At 45.6% G+C, this 22,595-nt stretch overlaps 2 protein-coding genes across 12 annotated transcripts in view; one reads left to right on the top strand and one right to left on the bottom strand.

Annotated features, from left to right (window-relative positions):
* adcy2b (adenylate cyclase 2b (brain)) overlaps positions 1-11,604 on the top strand; it is an 83,080-nt gene extending 71,476 nt beyond the window's left edge. For 7 of the 11 annotated variants that reach the window (XM_036970831.2, XM_036970829.2, XM_090227829.1 and 4 more), the window contains 6 exons: positions 5,060-5,218; positions 6,098-6,244; positions 8,407-8,514; positions 8,839-8,953; positions 9,060-9,184; positions 9,530-11,604. In XM_036970831.2, coding sequence (XP_036826726.1) covers positions 5,060-5,218; positions 6,098-6,244; positions 8,407-8,514; positions 8,839-8,953; positions 9,060-9,184; positions 9,530-9,682 — 807 coding nt within the window. In that variant the 3' untranslated portion in view covers positions 9,683-11,604. The remainder of the gene's footprint in view (positions 1-5,059; positions 5,219-6,097; positions 6,245-8,406; positions 8,515-8,838; positions 8,954-9,059; positions 9,185-9,529) is intronic. The other 4 variants (XR_016493558.1, XR_016493556.1, XR_016493557.1 and 1 more) reach the window with 1 other exon arrangement.
* A 72-nt stretch (positions 11,605-11,676) lies between these two features.
* On the bottom strand, positions 11,677-22,370 carry cfap90 (cilia and flagella associated protein 90). Its single transcript, XM_021560125.3, has 3 exons — positions 22,169-22,370; positions 13,602-13,718; positions 11,677-12,247 (listed from the first exon to the last, which is right to left on the bottom strand). Exons 1-3 carry the CDS (start codon positions 22,283-22,285, stop codon positions 12,068-12,070), a joined length of 414 nt encoding a protein of 137 aa, XP_021415800.1. The 5' UTR covers positions 22,286-22,370; the 3' UTR covers positions 11,677-12,067.
* Positions 22,371-22,595: the final 225 nt, after the last annotated feature.

Here is a 22,595-nt window from a genome sequence, read left to right as displayed (position 1 = left end):
GCTGGCCGCTCGGCCAAACTGAGCAATCAGGGGAGAAGGGCCTTGGTCAGGGAGGTGACCAAAAAACAAATGGTCACTCTGACAGAGCTCTAAAGACGGAAGTGAACCTCTGTGAAGACGGAAGAACCTTCCAGAACCTTCCAGAAGGACAATCATCTCTGCAGCACCATTCCGGCCTTTATGGTGAAGTGGCCAGACGGAAGCCACTCCTCAGTAAAAGGCACATGACAGCTGCTTGGGGTTTGCCAAAGGCACATAAAGACTCTCCGACCAGGAGAAACAAGATTCTCTGGTCTGATGAAACCAAGATTGAACTCTTTGGCCTGAATGCCAAGCGTCATGTCTGGAGGAAACCTGGCACCATCCCTACAGTGAAGCATGGTGGTGGCAGCATCCAGTGGTGTAAAGTACTTAAGTAAAAATACTTTAAACTACTACTTACTAAGTTTTTTTTGGGGTGTCTGTGCTAAAGAAAATAATGTACTTTTTGCTCCATACGTTTCCCCTGACACCCAAAAGTACTTGTTACATTTTGAATGCTTAGCAAGACAGAAAATGGTTCAATTCACACACTTATCAAGACAACATCCCTAGTCATCCGTACTGCCTCTGATCTGGCGGACTCGCTAAACACAAACGCTTTGTTTGTAAATTATGACTGAATGTTGGAGTGTGCCCCAGGCTATCTTTAAATAAAAAAAACAAGACAATTGTGCCGTTTGGTTTGCTTAATGTGTTTTTACCTTTAACCTTTACTTTTGATGCTTAAGTATGTTTAACACCAAATACTTTTAGACTTTTACTCAAGTAGAATTTTACAGGGTGACTTTCAATTTTACTTGAGTCATTTTATATTAAGGTATCTTTACTTTTACTCAAGTATGACAATTGGGTACTTTTCCCACCACTGGCAGTATCATTCTGTGGGGAAGTATTTCAGCGCCAGGGACTGGGAGACTAGTCAGGATCGTGGCAAAGATGAACGGAGCAAAATACAGAGAGATCCTTGATGAAAACCTGTTTCAGAGCACTCAGGACCTCAGACTGGGGCGAAGGTTCACCTTCCAACAGGACAATGACCCTATGCACACAGTCAAGACAAAACAGCAGTCTCTGAATGTCCTTGAGCGGCCCAGGCAGAACGCAGACTTGAACCCGATCGAACATCTCTCCAGACACTTGAAAATAGCTGTGCAGCAACGTTCCCATCCAACCTGACAGAGCTTGAGAGGATCTGCAGAGAAACACACCAAATGGAGAAACACACCAAATACAGGTGTGCCAAGCTTGTAGCGTCATACCCAAGAAGACTGTAATCGCTGCCAAATGTGCTTCAACAAAGTTTTGAGTAAATAATACTTAAGTAAATGTGATATTTCAATATCTTTATTTTTTTTATCAATTTGAAAACATTTCTAAAAAACTGTTTTTGCTTTGTCATTATGGGGTATCATGTGTAGATTGATGAGGGGAAAAAACTATTTAATCAATTTTAGAATAAGGCTGTAACGTAATAAAATGTGGAAAAAGTCAAGTGGTCTGAATACTTAACGAAGGCACTGTATATTATGTCAATTACGTATATTATGTTATTATATTATGCATATTATGTATTTCATCTAGTGTGTTTTGTTTCCTGTTTGGACCACAGGAAGAGTCTAATTGGGGATCCTAATAAAATATCAAATACTACAAGTTTGAGCATGTCTGCTGCCGGTTCCGAAGTCTTTATAGACGCTTATATAAGAGCATGTGGCGATAAAGACTTTAAATATTATTGTAATGTCCTTAACCCAACACTGAGTGACCTTGTCTAGAAATACAAACCTCTTGGTGTAATGGTTAAAAATACTAAATTAGGTGTTATTGTTACTTGTTAAATCCACTTCAATTCGTGTTGATGAAGGAGATGAGACAGGTTCATTCTTAAAACCACCTCCATACTTCCATTATTTTTTTCAACCGGTACCAGTTATCTTCAGATGAGTTCCGTGACACTGCTGGGAGTCATCGAGCAAAATGGAGAACATCCTCGTATTTGTGAGAATCACACCTATCCACAGTGGGGTCACATTAGTTTGTGGCCAAAACAGTTCAGGGGCTACAAACAAAAGTTGGCACATTGACGGTTCCGTGGGGCTTGTAGGGGCCGTAGACCACCATCTTGTTCATGAGCATCTCATCTTTCCATAGAGTGGTCATATTAGTTTGCAGGTCAGACGTTTTCATGAGAAGAGCGATTTTCGGGATGTCTCATGGTCTGACAAACACCGGTGTAGCTTGGCCACTTCCCACCACAGATATCTATAGCTTAAAAACTTATAGATTTTGATGGGGATTTTTTTTGTGTTACGTTACTTAGATTTACGCACCGGTGCAGCAATGGACTCTATAGACGATTTTTAAGCCTTGAGACAATTGAGACATGAATTGTGTATGTGTGCCATTCCGAGGTTGAATGACCAAGACAAAATATTTAAGTGCCTTTAAATGGGGTATGGTAGTAGGTGCCAGGCGCACCGGTTTGAGTGTGTCAGAAACTGCAACACTGCTGGGTTTTTCACACTCAGTTTCCTTTGTGTATCAAAAATGGTCCACCACCATAAGGACATCCAGCCAACTTGACACAACTGTGGGAAGCATTGGAGTCAACATGGGCCAGCTTTCGACACCTTGTAGAGTCCATGCCCTGACGAATTGAGGCTGTTCTAAGGGCAAAAGAGGCAGGTACAACTCAATATTCGGAAGGTGTTCCAAATGCTTTATACACTAGTGTTAAAACACTTCCTAGTGTTAAAAATACTTTATAATCCCAGGTGGTGCAGTGGTCTAGGGCACTGCATCGCAGTGCTAGCTGTGCCACCAGAGACTCTGGGTTTGCGCCCAGGTTCTGTCGCAGCCGGCGCAACCGGGAGGTCCGTGGGGTGACGCACAATTGGCCTAGCATCATCCGGGTTAGGGAGGGTTTGGCCAGTAGGGATATCCTTGTCTCATCGCGCACTAGCAACTCCTGTGCCGGGCCGGGCGCAGTGCGCACTAACCAGGTCGCCAGGTGCACGGTGTTTCCTCCGACACATTGGTGCTGCTGGCTTCCGGGTTGGATGCGCGCTGTGTTAAGAAGCAGTGCGGCTTGGTTGGGTTGTGTTTCGGAGGACGCATGGCTTTCGACCTTCGTCTCTCCCGAGCCCGTACAGGAGTTGTAGCGATGAGACAAGATAGTAACTACTAACAATTGGATACCACGAAATTGGGGAGAAAAGGGGGTAAAATTAAAATAAAATGTAAAAAATAAAAACTTTATAAGGTGTTTTTGCATAACACCATTGGTGTAAAGTATATGTACTTCCTGGTGTTAAAATAATATATGAGGTACTATTGCATAACACTTCATTCCCTAACACTGACAAAGTGTAACATCATCAGCACTAAGAACAGTATTCATTTAACACTCAAAAGTGTGGACACGTATAGACACTGGGCCAGTGTTCAATTTGACACTGGAGAATTTGCTGTGTAAGGTACAGGGTAGGCTTTCATGATAATTGAATGATTTTTGCTGGCCCTGGCATCAACAGATTTCTGCCTATGCCACTGCTCTGGGGTACCATCCATCACAGCTGTTCCGATTCAGATGTCCTGGAGAGTCTTGTGTACCCAAATATACCATCCCCAGTGGACAAGAGCTGGCCCATACAGTTTCCCCTGTTGTCAAACTGGGTTATAGTCACCAGAAGGGTAGGGGCTGTGTTTGGGGATGACGCACATATCTAATTTAATTGCAGTATTTGGTTAGCTGTATTTTAAACGATTTGACTTTTTTTTGCCTGTTTCTTTATTTTAAATCCTTTCTGGAGGTGTTAAATTGTCCTCCCTTGCAGCATCTGGCTGTAAACATGAGGTAATGAAGAACAGATGAATGACTCATTAATTAACCATCATTAGCTAGTTGCCTACTAAACAGCCTCTCATAATACCACTGTTCCTGCCTGGCCTAGTTACTAGGCCTTCTCAACTCTTCACAAGGATGACCTAGCTAGCACCCACACACATGCATGTGTGCACACACACACACGTACGTAGCCGCTAGCCCACAGGTAGCCATAAGGTCTAACACAGAGAGCACACACACACACACACACACACACACACACACACACACACACACACACACACACACACACACACACACACACACACACACACACACACACACACACACACACACACACACACCCCGGGGCGTTTTGACCTTCATCCCGGCACCCGGCTGACCTATTTAGACATGTTTAGAAGTCCCCCAGGTGTAGATAACCAATGAGAAACCAGCGCCTACTTTATGCTAATCAGGCTGGTGTTCAGCGCTCCCTGAAGCGAAGACAGCAACGCTGCTATCCTCTGCTTTAGTGTCTTATTACCAGAGCGTTCATTTCCCATGAATACAAAACATGCTCTGAAGGGTCAGTTGGTGAGATAGTTTGCGTCCCAAATGGCACCCTAATCCCTATAATAGTTCACTAGTTTTGAGCAGGGACCTTGTCAAAAGTGGTGCACTATAGGGAAAAGATTGCCATTTTGGACGGAATCTCTTATTCCACCTTTAGATTCTCTCAATGGGAGAGGGAGATGGGAGAGAGATGATTAGTTGAGAGTAAGAGGATTGTAGGCCTATGGGGGAGAAAAATGCCAAAAGTATTATTTTCTTCTTTCATGTCGTTAAAGTTATGAGAATGTGAAGCAGTGACTCTCCAAGTGGACAATTCAAATACATTTCACTTTGAGAACAATGTGTTTGACCCATGTGTTCTGTTCTTCTCTTACATCGTTTCATAAGTATAGTGAGTAGTGAGTCAAGACCAGTCTCCTTTCAACTTGATAAGTTCAGCAAATTCCTGAAAATGCATCACCTACATTTACAGTAATAAAAGACCATCACATAGTTGGTGCTATTATTGGTAAACCTTTACTCAAGCGTAGTCATTTCAGAGAGTAAAATAACATGATTTATTATTGACTTTATGACCACCATATCTTTACCGTCTCTGTGTCCTCCTGTTAACAGAATGAATATTACTGTAGGTTGGACTTCCTGTGGAGGGACAAGTTCAAGAGAGAGTGTGAGGAGATCGAGACCATGGAGAACCTCAACAGGGTTCTACTGGAGAATGTTCTACCTGCCCACGTCGCAGAACACTTCCTGGGACGAAACTGGAAGAACGAGGTGGGGCAGCGACCATTCACAGAATATAACCTTGAGAACTCAGAACCACAGAACAAAACTAATTCTTATTCTAGAACTCTTTCAAGACAGGGCTGGTCCCTGCTGTTCTGCCGCAATAGGCGAGACCAAAAAAATTGCCTCGCAAAACTAGATTAGTCCCAGGAAGCAGAGGTATTTTCCTTTTTAGGACGTTGAAAAGGCATATTCTCCGGACGTTGAAAAATACTTATTTTCCAGATGTTTAATTCAAGTTAATGTTCAGTTCTGAATGAAAGTTTTTTATTTTTTATTTCTAGTCTTCTATGTTTGGGCCAAATCAAGGCTGGTCAAGACCGGACAAAATCTGAACCAAACATATCCGTGGATGCGGAAATCAAAGCCGGTCCGGAATTGCACCAGAAAAATACAAACAAAAGGCGGTCCGTGCTTACTGAGGTGTAGTCTACAGTGTTGTCTGAAATGGACTTATGAATGCCCATCTATGTGGTAAGCCTACTGTTTGTAAAATACAAAAAAAGACATCTGGACAGGATTAAAAACAGACGACCAAAAGACATTGGCTCGTGCTCATCTAAAAAGCCCTTATGCCACTGGTTGAGAGAAATTCTCATTGTTTTTGGGCAGAATTAAGTGAGGTTAATGTGCTGTTGTTGTTGGAGGTACATCTTGGCCAGTTTAGCTCAGAAAATGCCGCCCTCGTCAATCTGCCACCATAGGTGGCCGCCTTATCCTGCATAATGAGCGGGCCGGCCGTGTTTCTAGAAGAATAAATAAAATAAATGCATTCTAGGTCTAACTTTAGAACCACACATTCTAACCCTATTTTGGAATTTCATTGATCCATTCCACTGACCTGTGTCTGTGTGTTTGCTTCTCTAGGATCTGTACCACCAGTCGTATGAGTCGGTATGTGTGATGTTCGCCTCCATCCCAGACTTTAAGGAGTTCTACACAGAGTCAGACGTCAACAAGGAGGGCCTGGAATGTCTCAGACTCCTCAACGAGATCATCGCTGACTTTGACGAGGTGAGTTACTCTGTCCTCATTGGTTTCTTATCACTTCTGTCACACATCTGTGTAAGAACAATAAGGAGGCCTGCATCCATTTTGACCATAGCATATGTGTAGGTATGTACGGCAGGACCAAACCGGACAGATAGGTAGGAACAAGTCCATGTAAAGCTTTGTATGTTAGCAGTAAAACCTTGAAATCAGCCCTAGCCTTAATAGGAAGCTGGTGTAGAGGATAGCACTGTAATATGATCGATTGTTTTGGTACTAGTCAAGATTCTATAAGCCGTATTTAGCACTAGCTGAAGTTTATTTAGTGCCTTATCCACGTAGCCAGAGAGAGTAGAGCATTGCAGTAGTCTAATCCTGAAGTGACAAAAGCATGGATTAGCATTTCTGCATAATTTTTGGACAAAACGTTTCAGATTTTGGAATGTTAAGAAGATTGATATGTTTATCAAAAGAGAGATCAGGGTCCAGAGTAACACCGAGGTCCTTCACAGTTTTATTTCAGACGAATGTACAACCGTCAAGATTCATTCTCAGATCCGATAGCAGATATCTTTGTTTCTCGGGACCTAGAACTAGCATCTCTGTTTTGTCCGATTTTAAAAGAAAAAAATGTGTTGCCATCAACTTCCTTACGTCTGAAACACAGGCTTCCAGGGTAGGGAATTTTGGGGCTTCACCAAGTTTTATTGAAAATGTGTGTGTCGTCTGTATAGCAGTGAAAGTTGACATTATGTTTCCGAATGACATCACCAAGAGGTAGCATATACACTGAGTATACCAAACATTAGGAACATCTTCTTAATATTGAGTTGCACCCCCCCCCCATTTTCCCCTCAGAACAGACACAATTCTTAGGGGCATGGACTCTACAAGGTGGCAAAAGCATTCCACAGGGATGCTGGCCAAAGTTGACTCCGATGCTTCCCACAGTAGTGTCAAGCTAGCTGGATGTTCTTTTGGTGGTGGACCATTCTTGATATAGACAGGAAACTGTTGAGTGTGAAAAACCCAACAGCGTTGCAGTTCTTGGCACAAACCGGTACGGCTGGCACCTACTACCATACCCCGTTCAAAGGCATTTCAATATTTTGTCTTGCCCATTCACCCTCTGAATGGCACACATACACAATCTATGTCTCAATTGTCTCAAGGCTTAAAAATCCTTCTTTAGCCTGTATCGCCCCCTTCATCTCAATTGATTGAAGTGGATTTAACATAAGGAATCATAGCTTTCACCTGGATTCAGCTGTTCAGTCTATGTCATGGAAAGAGCAGGTGTTCTTAATGTTTTGTATACTCAGTGTATAGGGAAAACAATACTGGTCCTGAAACAGAACCTTGAGGAACACTGAAACTTACCATTGATTTGTCAGAGGACAAACCATCCATAGAGACAAACTGATATCTTTCCGACAGATCTAAACCAGGCAAGAACTTGTCCGTGTAGACCAATATCCAATCTCTCTGAATGAATGCGGTGATTGAGGACAGACTCAGAGCCTTGGTCTGATGCCATTCAAAAGTAATTTACCACCTTCACGAGTGCGGTCTCAGCACTATGATGTCTAAAACCAGACTGGAGTGTTATGTATACATTATTTGTCTTCAAGATGGAAGTGAGTATCTGAGCAACAGCTTTATGTTTTATTTATTTTTAGGAATGGGAGATTCGATTATAGGCTGATTTAGCTTTTTCAGGAGAGGCTTTATTCCTGGCTCCTTTAGTGAGTTTGGTACACATCCGGAGAATAGAGGGCCGTTTATTAAATTCAACATAGGAGGGCCAAGCACAGGCAGTAGCTCCTTCATTAGTTTAGTTGGAATAGGTTCCAGTAGACAGCTGGAAGGTTTAGAGGCCATTAATATTTTCGTGAATGTGTCAGGATTCAAAAACTCAGGTGTCTCCATTGATCTGAAGTCTTGGCAGTTCTGTGCAGATTCAGGACAACTGAGTTTCGGAAAAATACACATATTCAAAGAGGAGTCTTTCATTTGTTTTCTTGTGATCATGATCTTTTCATTGAAGATAAGTTAATGAAATCATCACTACTGAAGTGTGAAGTGTGTGAAGTGTGTGTGTGTGAAGTGTGTGAAGTGTGTGTGTGTGTGTGTGTGTGTGAGACAGCTCCTGCCTAAGTTCTAACCTCTCTCTCTCTGTGTGACAGCTGCTGTCCAAGCCTAAATTCAGCGGGGTGGAGAAGATAAAGACTATTGGCAGCACCTACATGGCTGCTACTGGGCTCAACGCTACACCTGGACCTGAATACACACAGGTACATGACACACACACACACGCATAACTGTAGTGATAAATTACCTTTTTCCTCTCAATGACAGTTCATGGTGTGAATAGGAGGAGATAGATTTTAAACCCACAGAAATGATCAAACTCAGCTACAGCATCAACCCACCTCCAATTACAGGTGTAGAGCTGTATGGTGGTGCTAAACAACACTCCCTGTCATCTCTTCCCTCTCCTTCCCTCTCTCCTGCCCTTTTCTGTCTATTTCGTATCTCTCTACATTACCATTTCTCTGTTTCCTCTCTCTCCTTCCCCCTCTCTCTCTCCTTACACTATCTTTCTCTCTCTCTCTCAGGAGCATGACCGTCAGTACATGCACATTGGCACCATGATGGAGTTTGCCTTTGCCTTGGTCGGGAAACTAGATGTCATCAACAAACACTCCTTCAATGACTTCAGGCTACGAGTTGGTATGTGTGAGTGAGTGAGTGAGTGAGTGAGTGAGTGAGTGAGTGAGTGAGACTGGTACAGTCTGTCTTACATGGGACCTCTAACCCCTCTTCCTGGTTGTGTCAGGGATAAACCATGGTCCGGTGATTGCGGGGGTGATCGGAGCGCAAAAGCCTCAGTATGATATCTGGGGGAACAGTGTTAATGTGGCCAGCCGGATGGAGAGTACTGGGGTACTGGGGAAAATACAGGTAATCAATTCATACATTTAGAATACAGCTACACTAATAGTAATGCTAAAATAATACTAGCTGCATGCAGTTTTATTTTGTACCACTAGTGGTTGCTGCAGAACTAGGTCAAGGTTAATGAATATGGTATACAGGTACAGAGAAGATGTTATGCAAATGTAGAAATATAATACAGAACAATACAGTATCCTCAAAGCCACTCTTCGACTATTGTTCTTTCCTGATTAAGTCTTTAGTTATTAATATAAAATATTACATTTTACCACAGAGATCCTATTAAAAGTTCAATATGGAATTCTATGGAATTTTCTGCCTACATGTGATTTGTGTTTTCGCTGCTTCCAGGTAACCGAGGAGACGAGTCGTATCCTGTTGACACTGGGCTACATGTGTTCATGTCGCGGCATCATCAATGTGAAGGGGAAGGGAGAGCTCAAGACCTTCTTTGTACACACAGAGATGACCAGATCGCTGTCGCAAGGGACTGTGATGCCTTGAACATCATATACTGAGCAATTTACACACACATGCCCGCAAGCGCGCACACACACACACACCCGCAAGCGCGCACACACACACACACACACACCCGCAAGCGCGCACACACACACACTCTTAAACTATTCAAACACATGCATTTACATACACACAAATGGACTTGCACACACATCAGGGCTTCAAACCGGTTCAGGGAACCGAACCAAAAACCGGTAAATAACTAAATTTGTCAAGGAACAGAAACGGAACCGGGAACGAAAGTGATCCAAACTGTTCCGGAACAAAACCATTATTTAAAAGCATGGTAAGTGGTTAATAATGTTGTTTTACGTTCCAGGCATTTTTTTCTGGTCCCCCCCCCCAAAAAAACTTTACAAGCGTGATTCAGAAGATAGGGAGAGAGAATTTTTATTAGCTAGAGAAGAATGGATTAACTTTATCAATGCTAGTTAAGGATACTATAACAACGCTGCGTTTATAAGCGCGGATATCGACTCTGCCGCTTGAGCATGCTTTTGCGGCACAGTCGATAGTGCGCTGGACTTCGGGCTAGAAGGTCGTTGGTTCGAGACCTGCTCCCTGCCTGTATTAGTACAATACTATAAGCCTGGTTATCACCTTTTCGTTGAAATGATTAAACCTTACAAAAAGGTAAGACGTGTTTTTAATTCTGATGGCGCTTGTCAGTTAGCTAGCTAGCTCAAGCTTGTTAGCTAGTTAGCGCAAAGGACATTCAATATTTCTCCATAGAAGCCGCTCCGCCTAGGTATAAGTATGTGAACCTAATTCAGATAATGCATGTCATAACAAGATGTCCTGCGCTTCAAGCCTCCTCAACCCTATCTTGCTCTCTTCCCACCTACAAAATTTCAGTTGCATCTTGCGCCATTGGCTACACTTGTCTGTCCATCACGCATGGAAACAACTAGCTTGCCTGCTCTATCCACAATGATTGGTAAAGTAATTAATAGTAAATAAAGTAGTTAAAAAAGGAACCGAAAGAAACGATATCAACCTGTACTTTTAGCTTTGAACCGGTTCAGAACTTTATTTTGCTGGTCGGAACAGTGTAACGGAACGAAAAAAAATTGGGGTTCTGTTCAGAATGAAATAATTGGAAAATAACTTTGGTTCCAACCCGACACACATACGTGCATGCACAAATACCGCACATACACACACACACACACACACACAAGGACTTATACAATCACACACACAAACACATTCAAAACTGCCTGCTGTAATAGAACGTATCTGTCAAGACTCCTTGTTTACAACAGTAACTCCCAGACCACTTCATCTGAACCAGACAGAAGGCAGACAACATTTAGAACAACAGACAGAACAACAGACAGACGGCTGTACATACAGTATTACCTGCATCGTCCCTCCTTAGCTGGTTACAGTAGTGGCTGGACTTCATAGGTTACAGTCGTCCTTAGATGCTGATCTTAGGTCAGTTTTGCATCCCTGTCCCCCGTGTTTAGGATAAGCCGATCCTAGATCTGTGCGCAACGGGAATTTCTAGCTTTAGTGGATTTCAATGGCTGCCCGAGTGGTTGTGTGGTGCAGTGCAGAGACAGATATTGAGAGTATGTGTCAGGATTCTAGTCAGAGCCATCTTGGCACCAATAGTCCTTTCATCATTACAGTACTTTTAGTCAGAATGGGGGGAAAAAAATTGGTGTCAACATGAACAGTAGTTTGCCAAACATTCTATAGCTAACCTATCTCTAAGCTCTGGAGCAGAGCTTCTGTCAAGCAAAGAGCAATGTACGTGGACCTCAAGAGCAGCCGGGAATCAAGAGCTACTGGACTTTTGTAAGAAAACCAAAAAACTACATCAAGAACAGGAGAACGTTTCCATGTTTTGACGGCATCATTTTCTTACTCATTAAAACCATTTGTATATAACTGAACCAATGTGCCTCCTGTCATTGAAAGTAGACTATTTAAGATTGCATTTCACAAAGTAGTTTGATAAACAGGTATTTTGATCAAATATTGTACTTTATTATGTATGTCACAAACATGTGGGCCATAATGTATAGTTACAATCTTAGTATTTTAAAATATGTAATCTGATTTTATAATATATATATATATATATATATATATATATATATATATATATATATATATATATATATATATACATAATTACTTTTTAAAACTTTTTTATTTTATCTATCTTAAAATATATAATCTCTCTTTAAATATATCTCTATTTCTATAATGATCTATATCTTTAAATATCTTTGCTACACTGACTGTATCAGTTGGGTGTGTTGTTGTGCCCATACATATTCACATTGATAAAACCATCACTCTCCCTCCCTCACTGCACCCACTCTATCTCTGGTGTTGGGAATACGGACTTCCTCACACAGGAACCACTGATCCGTATCCCTCCTCAAAATTGCGTGTTATCCCGTTTTTCCTGAAGAACTCGGTGTGGATGTGAGAGATGCGGGCAAACTGCCTGCCAGGTTTGTAGAGGACAGGAGGCAGGCGTCTTCCATACTCTGATGAGGACAGGACTGGTGCAGGTCTGGAAGACTCCTGAAAGAGAAGAGAAACGGAATGAGCTGAGAGGGAGGAAAGGGTAATAAAGATAAGAGAATGTGAGAGAAAAGAGGATGATGGTAAATGAGAGAGAGCAGGAAAGGAGGAGAGCGGGTTAATCATTTAGATGTTTAACACCTTACCAGACACCATTACACAGCTTTACACCCATACAATTACATACATAATATCTGTGTTTTATACCTGTAATTGGAGGTGGGTTGATGCTGTAGCTGAGTTTGATCATATCTGTGGGTTTAAAATGGATGTCCTCCAGTTCACACCATGAGCTGTCATTTAGCGCAGAATTACTCTCAGAAAGGTAAGACTTAACTTTACTGTAATTAAACCTCTCTACAGTGAGTGCAGCCCATTCACTTCACAAGTGTGTGTGTTTGTCCACTCACTTAGCTAGTCAACTTCTCCACTTTCACTGACTCAGAAACTAGACCCACCACTGGTGCTGCTTCCTACCTGACAAGCATAATGACTGACATAGTTTCAGCACAGAAAGTGTTGGGACACTTCCACCTCGCTAACAACCACCAGTGGCATACAGTGACAGCCAGCTGCTAGCTATATTTACTCCCATAACAACCTGTTCACGTATGGCTTGTCGGCTAGTGCAGATGCTGCCACACCTGCTGTGGGTCAAACAGACTGTCAACTGGGAAAATGTATGACTAGTTTCATGAAACCACAAAAAATATCAAATCAAACTTTGTTTGTCGCTTGCGCCAAATACAACAGGTGTAGGTAGACCTTACCGTGAAACGATACAGTTAGATTCAAATATAGCTGATAGGAATTGTCAGGCTATTCAAATATAGCTGATAGGAATTGTCATAGGCAGAGATCTAGGGACTTAAACTCTGGTTTCAGAGTGAGTGCCACGAAGGTTCAAAACCCTTGGTATAGATAGGCAAGTTATAGCACACTATGGTTTTAGTACACATCATAGTTGTGGTCATAATAACCGTATCAGGGCATACAGGGAGGCTGCTATACCACTTTACCCTCCCCAAATCCTAACACCACCTACTTAGATTAGCGCAGGAGCAACAGGTGTTACTGTACAGATGCCATATCTTAAATTGACCCACTTTCTCACAGCAGGAAAATAATCCTGCAGCAACAGAGAATGTAAATGATTATGTGGATTACAATAAATGTAGATTGTTTTTGTAGGGGTTGATACATTTTTGTTTGGGAAAATCAAGTCTGAAATGTTGAAGTGTAAATTAGAAGCCTTTTTAGACATTGAATACATTTGCATTTCCTGCCGTGCTGGAAAATTCCTGCAAAAACAGGATGGTCAAATTAAGATATGGCACTGTGGCTAGCTAGTTACCTCTGAGTACAAGTCTAGTCCCCTGCTGTTGGAGTGCTCTCTATCGTCGCGGTGTAGTTTGCTGTCATAGCCCTCCGCCCGCCGGTATATGCAGTCGTATAAGGATACCTCCCGTGCCTATGGATTATTGGATCATTATAGGTTAGTGTGTGTGTGCGTGCGTGTTAGAGAGGAAGGAAGGAAGGAAGGAAGGCAGGCAGGCAGGCAGGCAGGCAGGCAGGCAGGCAGGGCAGGGCAGGGCAGGGCAGGGCAGGGCAGGGCAGGGCAGGGCAGGGCAGGGCAGGCAGGCAGGTGACGTGGAAGACAGTGGGATATAACGTTAGTGATGATATACGTAGCTAGCCATCTAGCTATGTTTCTTACAGTAAAAGGTGTGATAGATAGAGAGTGAGGGTGAGGGAGTCGTCTTGAAAACCTGACCCTAGGCAACACAGTGACGTCTCAGGTCGGGTTTTCAAGACTAGTCAGGAAGAGAGAGGGAAATGTGACGGGAGAGAGAGCCCAGCTAGAACATAACGTTCTGAGAACCATATGTCTCTTAAAGCTTGGTGAGAGCGTGGTTGTCCTATAATTATTTTGCATACAACCTTCCCACAACGTTCTGGGAAAGGTGCAGGATAGTTGTTTGGCTTTGGAACATTCTCAGCACATTAAAGGAACTTGACAAAATAATGTTATTTTCTTGATATTTCATTACTTAAACAGAATGGTTCCTAAAAGTTCAAACATGATTACATTTCATTTAATTTTTGCTAATGTTCTAGGAAAGTTCCACAACTGGTTTGACCTTGGGAAGGTTCTCAAATAGTTTAGAGAACGTTTGAAACAACATTCTTCCGTGGCAATTTCAATACTTCAGCATAAGGTTTCCTACAGGTTTCCTCATGGTTCTATTGAAAGTAATGTTCTCAAATTGTTCCGGGAACATTAAGAAACAACGTTCGTCTGTGTGAATGTCAGTACTTCAGCATAACGTTTCCTACAGGTTTCCTCGGTGTGATCTGAGTGGGCATTCTATGTTGTGTGTCTAGTTTGTCTGTTTCTGTGTTTGGCCTGATATGGTTCTCAATCAGAGGCAGGTGTTAGTCATTGTCTCTGATTGGGAACCATATTTAGGTAGCCTGTTTGGTGTTGGGTTTTGCGGGTGATTGTGTCCTGTCTTTGTTGCACCAGATAGGGCTGTTTCGGTTTTGCCACATTTATTGTTTTGTATTAGGTTAATGTTGAGTTTTTCTATTAAAAAACATGAACTATAACCACGCTGCATTTTGGTCCGCCTTTCCTTCCCAGGAAGAACCGCGTAACAGAATCACCCACCAAAACAGGACCAAGAGGCGTGGTGACAGGCAGCGGCAGCAGGAGCAGCGCAAGGAGGACTGGACATGGGAGGATGAGTTGGACGGTAAAGGACCCTGGGCACAGCCAGGAGAATATCGCCGCCCGAAAGAAGAGCTAGAGGCGGCAAAGGCGGAGAGGCGCTGGTATGAGGAGGCAGCACGGCGGCGTGGATGGAAGCCCGAGAGTCAGCCCCAAAAATGTCTTGGGAGGGGGCACACAGGAAGTGTGGCGAAGCCAGGTAGGAGACGTGCGCCAACTTCCTGTGCTTACCGGGGGGCTAGAGAGACCGGGCATGCACCGTGTTATGCTGTGAAGCGCACAGTGTCCCCAGTGCGGGTGCATAGCCCGGTGCGGTACTTACCTGCTCCGCGTATCGGCCGGGCTAGAGTGGGCATCGAGCCAAGTGCCATGAAGCCGGCTCTACGCATCTGGTCTCCAGTGCTTCTCCTTGGGCCGGCTTACATGGCACCAGCCTTGCTCATGGTGTCCCCGGTTCGCCTGCATAGCCCAGTGCAGGCTATTCCACCTCGCCGCACTGGCAGGGCGACCGGGAGCATTCAACCAGGTAAGGTTGGGCAGGCTCGGTGCTCAAGAGCTCCAGTGCGCCTGCACGGTCCGGTCTATCCGGTACCACCTCCAAGCACCAGCTCTCCGGTGGCAGCTCCCCGCACCAGGCTGTCTCTCCATCTCATCCCTACAGGTGCTCCCGTCTGTCCAGCGCTGCCGGAGTCTCCCGCCTGTCCAGCGCTGCCGGAGTCTCCCGCCTGTCCAGCGCTGCCGGAGTCTCCCTCCTCTCCAGCGCTGCCGGAGTCTCCAGTCTGCCCAGCACCATTAAAGCTGCCAGTCTGGAAGGAGCCGCCAGTCTGCAAGGAGCCGCCGGTGCCGCCAGTCTGCAAGGAGCCGCCAGTGCCGCCGGTCTGCAAGGATCCGCCAATGCCGCCAGTCTGCAAGGAGCCGCCAGTGCCGCCAGTCTGCAAGGATCCACCAGTGCTGCCAGTCTGCAAGGAGCCGCCAGTCTGCAAGGAGCCGCCAGTGCCGCCAGTCTGCAAGGAGCCGCCAGTGCCGCCAGTCAGCCAGGAGCTGCCAGTGCCGCCAGTCAGCCAGGAGCCGCCAGTGCCGCCAGTCTGCAAGGAGCCGCCAGTGCCGCCAGTCTGCAAGGAGCCGCCCGTGCCATCAGTCTGCAAGGAGCCGCCGGTGCCGCCAGTCTGCAAGGAGCCTCCAGTGCCGCCAGTCTGCAAGGAGCCGCCCGTGCCGCCAGTCTGCAAGGAGCCGCCGGTGCCGCCAGTCTGCAAGGAGCCGCCAGTGCCGCCGGTCTGCAAGGATCCGCCAATGCCGCCAGTCTGCAAGGAGCCGCCAGTGCCGCCAGTCTGCAAGGATCCGCCAGTGCTGCCAGTCTGCAAGGAGCCGCCAGTCTGCAAGGAGCCGCCAGTGCCGCCAGTCTGCAAGGAGCCGCCGGTGCCGCCAGTCTGCAAGGAGCCGCCGGTGCCGTCAGTCTGCAAGGAGCCGCCAGTGCCGCCAGTCTGCAAGGAGCCGCCGGTGCCGTCAGTCTGCAAGGAGCCGCCAGTGCCGCCGGTCTGCAAGGATCCGCCAATGCCGCCAGTCTGCAAGGAGCCGCCAGTGCCGCCAGTCTGCAAGGATCCGCCAGTGCTGCCAGTCTGCAAGGAGCCGCCAGTCTGCAAGGAGCCGCCAGTGCCGCCAGTCTGCAAAGAGCCGCCGGTGCCGCCAGTCTGCAAGGAGCCGCCGGTGCCGCCAGTTTGCAAGGAGCCGCCGGTGCCGCCAGTCTGCAAGGAGCCGCCGGTGCCGCCAGTCTGCAAGGAGCTGCCGGTGCCACCAGTCTGCAAGGAGCCGCCCGTGCCGCCAGTCTGCAAGGAGCCGCCCGTGCCGCCAGTCAGCCAGGATCCGCCAGTGCCGCCAGTCAGCCAGGATCCGCCAGGATCCGCCAGTGCCGCCAGGATCCGCCTGTGCCGCCAGTCAGCCAGGATCCGCCAGAGTCGCCAGTCCGCCAGGATCCGCCAGAGCCGCCATTCAGCCAGGATCTGCCAGAGTCGTCAGCCAGTACGGAGCTACCCCACTGTCCCGAGCTGCCCCCCAGTTCAGTGGGTTCATTTAGAAGGGTTGCCGTGGTTAGGAGGCCACGGAAGCGGACAATGGGGCGGACTAAGACTATGGTGAAGTGGGGGCCACGTCCAGCACCAGAGCCGCCACCGCGGACAGATGCCCACCCAGACCCTCCCCAATAGGTTCAGGTTTTGCGGCCGGAGTCTCCCTCCTCTCCAGCGCTGCCGGAGTCTCCAGTCTGCCCAGCGCCATTAGAGCTGCCAGTCTGCAAGGCGCCGCCAGTCTGCAAGGAGCCGCCAGTGCCGCCAGTCTGCAAGGAGCCACCAGTCTGCAAGGAGCCGCCAGTGCCGCCAGTCTGCAAGGAGCCGCCAGTGCCGCCAGTCTGCAAGGAGCCGCCCGTGCCGCCGGTCTGCAAGGAGCCGCCGGTGCCGCCAGTCTGCAAGGAGCCGCCGGTGCCGCCGGTCTGCAAGGAGCCGCCAGTGCCGCCGGTCTGCAAGGAGCCGCCAATGCCGCCGGTCTGCAAGGAGCCGCCAGTGCCGCCGGTCTGCAAGGAGCCGCCAGTGCCGCCAGTCTGCAAGGAGCCGCCAGTCTGCAAGGAGCCGCCAGTGCCGCCAGTCTGCAAGGAGCCACCAGTGCCGCCAGTCTGCAAGGAGCCGCCCGTGCCGCCAGTCTGCAAGGAGACGCCAGTCTGCAAGGAGCCGCCAGTGCCGCCAGTCTGCAAGGAGCCGCCGGTGCCGCCAGTCTGCAAGGAGCCGCCGCCCTCCCTCCCAGGGTACTGTCACACCCTGACCATAGTTTGCTTTGTATGTTTTGTTTGGTCAGGGTGTGATCTGAGTGGGCATTCTATGTTGTGTGTCTAGTTTGTCTGTTTCTGTGTTTGGCCTGATATGGTTCTCAATCAGAGGCAGGTGTTAGTCATAGTCTCTGATTGGGAACCATATTTAGGTAGCCTGTTCGGTGTTGGGTTTTGCGGGTGATTGTTTCCTGTCTTTGTGTTTGTTGCACCAGATAGGGCTGTTTCGGTTTTGCCACATTAATTGTTTTGTATTAGGTTCATGTTGAGTTTTTCTATTAAAAAACATTAACTATAACCACGCTGCATTTTGGTCCGCCTCTCCTTCCCAGGAGGAATCTCGTGACATCCTCATGTTTCTAGATAAATTCATGTTCTCATTCATATTCTTAGAAACAACGTTCTTCTGTGGGAACTTTCAATAAAAAACACAAAAAAAACATTAGTTACGTCAAAGAACTTTCTAAGAATGTTCTAAGAATGCTATTTAAAAACATATACATCACAGGAAGTCGGTGGCACCTTAATTAGGGAGGATGGGCTCATAGTAATGGCTGGAGCGGAATTAGTGGAATGGTATCAAATACCATTGTCTGTATGTCTGTATGTTTGATTCTATTCCATCTGCTCTGTTCCAGCCATTATTATGAGCCGTCCTCCCCTCAGCAGCCTCCACTGGTATACATTATGTTCTCAACCTCAACAAAACTCGCTCTACCCTCCATCTTGTTTCGTGTGTTCAGGTGTGTTGGCCGTACCCACTAATTGGCCACACCTGATCTGATTGAGTTCTTGTTTCCTTTGAAATGGGGTCTGTTTGAGTAGACTAAAATGCTTTGGTTTCATTTGTAATTTACTCTGACTATCTACGCCAATTTCAGAGCACTCATCTGAGTGTGCTAGAGCGCAGAATAACTGATGAATTTTACGAACACGCAGCACTCATTGAATCAGTAAATGTTGGAATTTTGTATTTATTAAATTGTTGCCAGCACCACAGTTATGGTCACTAACACCCTTGATAACATGAAAACAGCCTAACTAGCTCTGCTTGGGCGAGTAAAATCATCAGAGTGAGGTGTTCTCCCATTTGTGCCAGTTAACTTGGGTGCTTGACTGCCGCTGTGAGGTCAGAACGCTCTTAGGCCAGAGAGTGTCCAGTGTGCGGTCTGAACGTTCCAAGCGCAAACCACTCTGAATTTACGAACAGACAATTTGACAACACTTAAGAATGTCTCAGAGCGCACTCTGACACACTGGAAACTATTTACGAATGCACCCTTTGTATGAGTAAAAAAAAACATGCTAGCTCCATGCTGGTGGCGCAGTCGACAAATTCCATGGATAGAAAACAGAAGCTTGTGTAGGTTTGAAAGCTCACTGACACCGAGTCACAATAAAAAAATGTATTAAAAAAAATGTGTTTGCATGATTAATGCCTAAGCAAATGAATGTCCATGTGTCCTATCTGTGCTTGGAGTTCAAAACAGTTAACCCAAACTAACCTAGCGTAGGACCCCCTATTATCGGCATATTCAACAGCGTTTAAGAAATATATTACCTTCAACAGTGTTATCTTGTGATCAAGCCATCAATGTTTTGTGACTATTGGTGTCATAAAAATGTTAGCTAATGGGTTAGCAATTAGCATGTTTGACACTTCAGTGGAAATACTACTATTATCAGCTTTTTGATAAGCGGTTTAGCAAAAGAAATACATCCTGTATTATAAGCATACGGTCCCCAGTTATTGGCCACCTTACTATTTTGTTCAATTGCAAGATATATCCGTTTAATTTTGTTCAAAAAAGAGACAGCAACCTCGTATCCGAAGTGTTTACTAGATAGTTGACTAGTTGGCTAGACTTCCAATCAACTTTACATTGCGTAGCCTGGTGCGCCCTCCTGTAGACTCTTAAAAATGGTTCTTCACCAACATCTTCTTCAGTGTTGTAACCAAATGTCTCGCTATTTATTTTACAGATTAATCGTATGTTTTGAGAAAGTAGAGAACAGTTTAATACTAACATAAATGAGTATGAATAATTTAGGTAAAAAGTTGTATATTAAATGTGTCTATAGCACAGCCATATTTTACAATATGCAGCGTGTCCCACAAAATGAGTATATACACTGCTCAAAAAAGTAAAGGGAACACTTAAACAACACAATGTAACTCCAAGTCAATCACACTTCTGTGAAATCAAACTGTCCACTTAGGAAGAAACACTGATTGACAATACATTTCACATGCTGTTGTGCAAATGGAATAGACAACAGTTGGAAATTATAGGCAATTAGCAAGACACCCCCAATAAAGGAGTGGTTCTGCAGGTGGTGACCACAGACCACTTCTCAGTTCCTATGCTTCCTGGCTGATGTTTTGGTCCCTTTTGAATGCTGGCGGTGCTTTCACTCTAGTGGTAGCATGAGACGGAGTCTACAACCCACACAAGTGGCTCAGGTAGTGCAGCTCATCCAGGATGGCACATCAATGCGAGCTGTGGCAAGAAGGTTTGCTGTGTCTGTCAGCGTAGTGTCCAGAGCATGGAGGCGCTACCAGGAGACAGGCCAGTACATCAGGAGACGTGGAGAAGGCCGTAGGAGGGCAACAACCCAGCAGCAGGACCGCTACCTCCGCCTTTGTGCAAGGAGGAGCAGGAGGAGCACTGCCAGAGCCCTGCAAAATGACCTAGAGCAAGCCACAAATGTGCATGTGTCGGCTCAAACGGTCAGAAACAGACTCCATGAGGGTGGCATGAGGGCCAGACATCCACAGGTGGGGGTTGTGCTTACAGCCCAACAACGCGCAGGACGTTTGGCATTTACCAGAGAACACCAAGATTGGCAAATTCGCCACTGGCGCCCTGTGCTCTTCACAGATGAAAGCAGGTTCACACTGAGCACATGTGACAGATGTGACAGAGTCTGTAGATGCCATGGAGAACGTTCTGCTGCCTGCAACATCCTCCAGCATGACCGGTTTGGCGGTGGGTCAGTCATGGTGTGGGGTGGCATTTCTTTGGGGGGCTGCACAGCCCTCCATGTGCTCGCCAGAGGTAGCCTGACTGCCATTAGGTACCGAGATGAGATCCTCAGACCCCTTGTGAGACCATATGCTGGTGCGGGTGGCCCTGGGTTCCTCCTAATGCAAGACAATGCTAGACCTCATGTGGCTGGAGTGTGTCAGCAGTTCCTGCAAGAGGAAGGCATTGATGCTATGGACTGGCCCGCCCGTTCCCCAGACCTGGATCCAATTGAGAACATCTGGGACATCATGTCTCGCTCCATCCACCACAGACTGTCCAGGAGTTGGCGGATGCTTTAGTCCAGGTCTGGGAGGAGATCCCTCAGGAGACCATCCGCCACCTCATCAGGAGCATGCCCAGGCGTTGTAGGGAGGTCATACAGGCACGTGGAGGCCCACACACTACTGAGCCTCATTTTGACTTGTTTTAAGGACATTACATCAAAGTTGGATCAGCCTGTAGTGTGGTTTTCCACTTTAATTTTGAGTGTGACTCCAAATCCAGACCTCCATGGGTTGATAAATTTGATTTCCATTGATCATTTTTGTGTGATTTTGTTGTCAGCACATTCAACTATGTAAAGAAAAAAGTATTTAATAAGAATATTTCATTCATTCAGATCTAGGATGTGTTATTTTAGTGTTCCCTTTATTTTTTTGAGCAGTGTATATCAGTTTTTTGAAAATTCTCAAAACCTAACTTACATAAATTGCAATGAACATCGGTGGTCAGCTAGCTGGAAGGGTGTCTTTAGTCGCAAAATGTACCGTTATTTTCCAGTCAATCTAAAATGTTGAGTAGAGGTGATTTAATTATCTAACGGCTAGAGAGTGTACAAAGTTAGGGTGTGTCCGACGTTGGGGGAAAATTAGCTAACAGTCTTATTGAACATTTCAGTTAACGTTTTAAGGAAGTTATTCAAAAACCTCAAAATAACCTAAACTGTATGTTCTCAGAACATTAAGAAGACCTCCCAGCAAAACATACAGAGAACAATAATAAAACGTTCTCAGAACCTCCCTGCAACATAAAATGAACGTTCCCAGAACAGGCTAAATTTTCACACTTCTGTTCTCAGTCAGGAAACGTATGGCTTTGTTCCCAAAACCAATTGGAAACCAAAAAGGTACATCCCCACAACTTCTAAGGAACCAATTGTGCTAGCTGGGAGAAAAGAGAGAGGGGGAGAGAGACAAAGGGGTTGGAGAGTGAGAAAGAGTGAGAGGGACACACACACAGAGAAAGAGAGACGGAGAGAGGGAAATATAGGTTTTCTAGCTAGCTAGCTTAGCTAAGTAAGTTAGCTAGCCGTTCGCTAACGTTAGCTTGCAAGTAGCAACCACCCATACCTTGGAGTCACTGTTGTAATAGGTTCTCTCTTTTGGTTCAGTTCGTCTTGGTGGAATGTAACTATACACAGATATAGTCGAAACTGGTTTTGTTTTCGATTCAAGTAACACATCCATCCTATAGCTAGCTATCTATGTAAAAAATAATAACGAACTTTCTAGTTTAGTTTGGTAAACAAAAAATAGCTACCAGTGGCGTCTATGGTTGCTAAGATACTAATCCAGTGCTACTGCGCACTAGGAACACACATCTCTGTACTTTCCTAGACTGCGCAGCCACATGTATTGTTACAGCAATAATATACATTTTGCTTTCTTTTTTTCTCTCCTTCATCTGCATTTAATCAATCTGAGAACTAGTTAGTTTAAAGCAACATGGTCCTGTATGCACCTTTACAAAATGGCCATAAAAATGTATTACACACTA

Source organism: Oncorhynchus mykiss, chromosome 30 (assembly GCF_057628025.1).
Source record: "Oncorhynchus mykiss isolate SJ-2025 chromosome 30, ASM5762802v1, whole genome shotgun sequence".
Classification (NCBI taxonomy): domain Eukaryota; kingdom Metazoa; phylum Chordata; class Actinopteri; order Salmoniformes; family Salmonidae; genus Oncorhynchus; species Oncorhynchus mykiss.
Note: the sequence above shows the minus strand (reverse complement) of the source record. Positions and strands in the feature narration are given on the sequence as shown.

Excerpts from the sequence above, each read along its gene's own strand:
- cfap90 (XM_021560125.3), bottom strand. The coding sequence starts at position 22,285 with ATGGATGTGTTACTTGAATCGAAAACAAAACCAGTTTCGACTATATCT. Across the intron at positions 13,719-22,168 it reads ATTACAACAGTGACTCCAAG|GCACGGGAGGTATCCTTATA; the intron begins GTATGGGTGGTT and ends AATAATCCATAG. Across the intron at positions 12,248-13,601 it reads GACTAGACTTGTACTCAGAG|GAGTCTTCCAGACCTGCACC; the intron begins GTAACTAGCTAG and ends CTTCTCTTTCAG.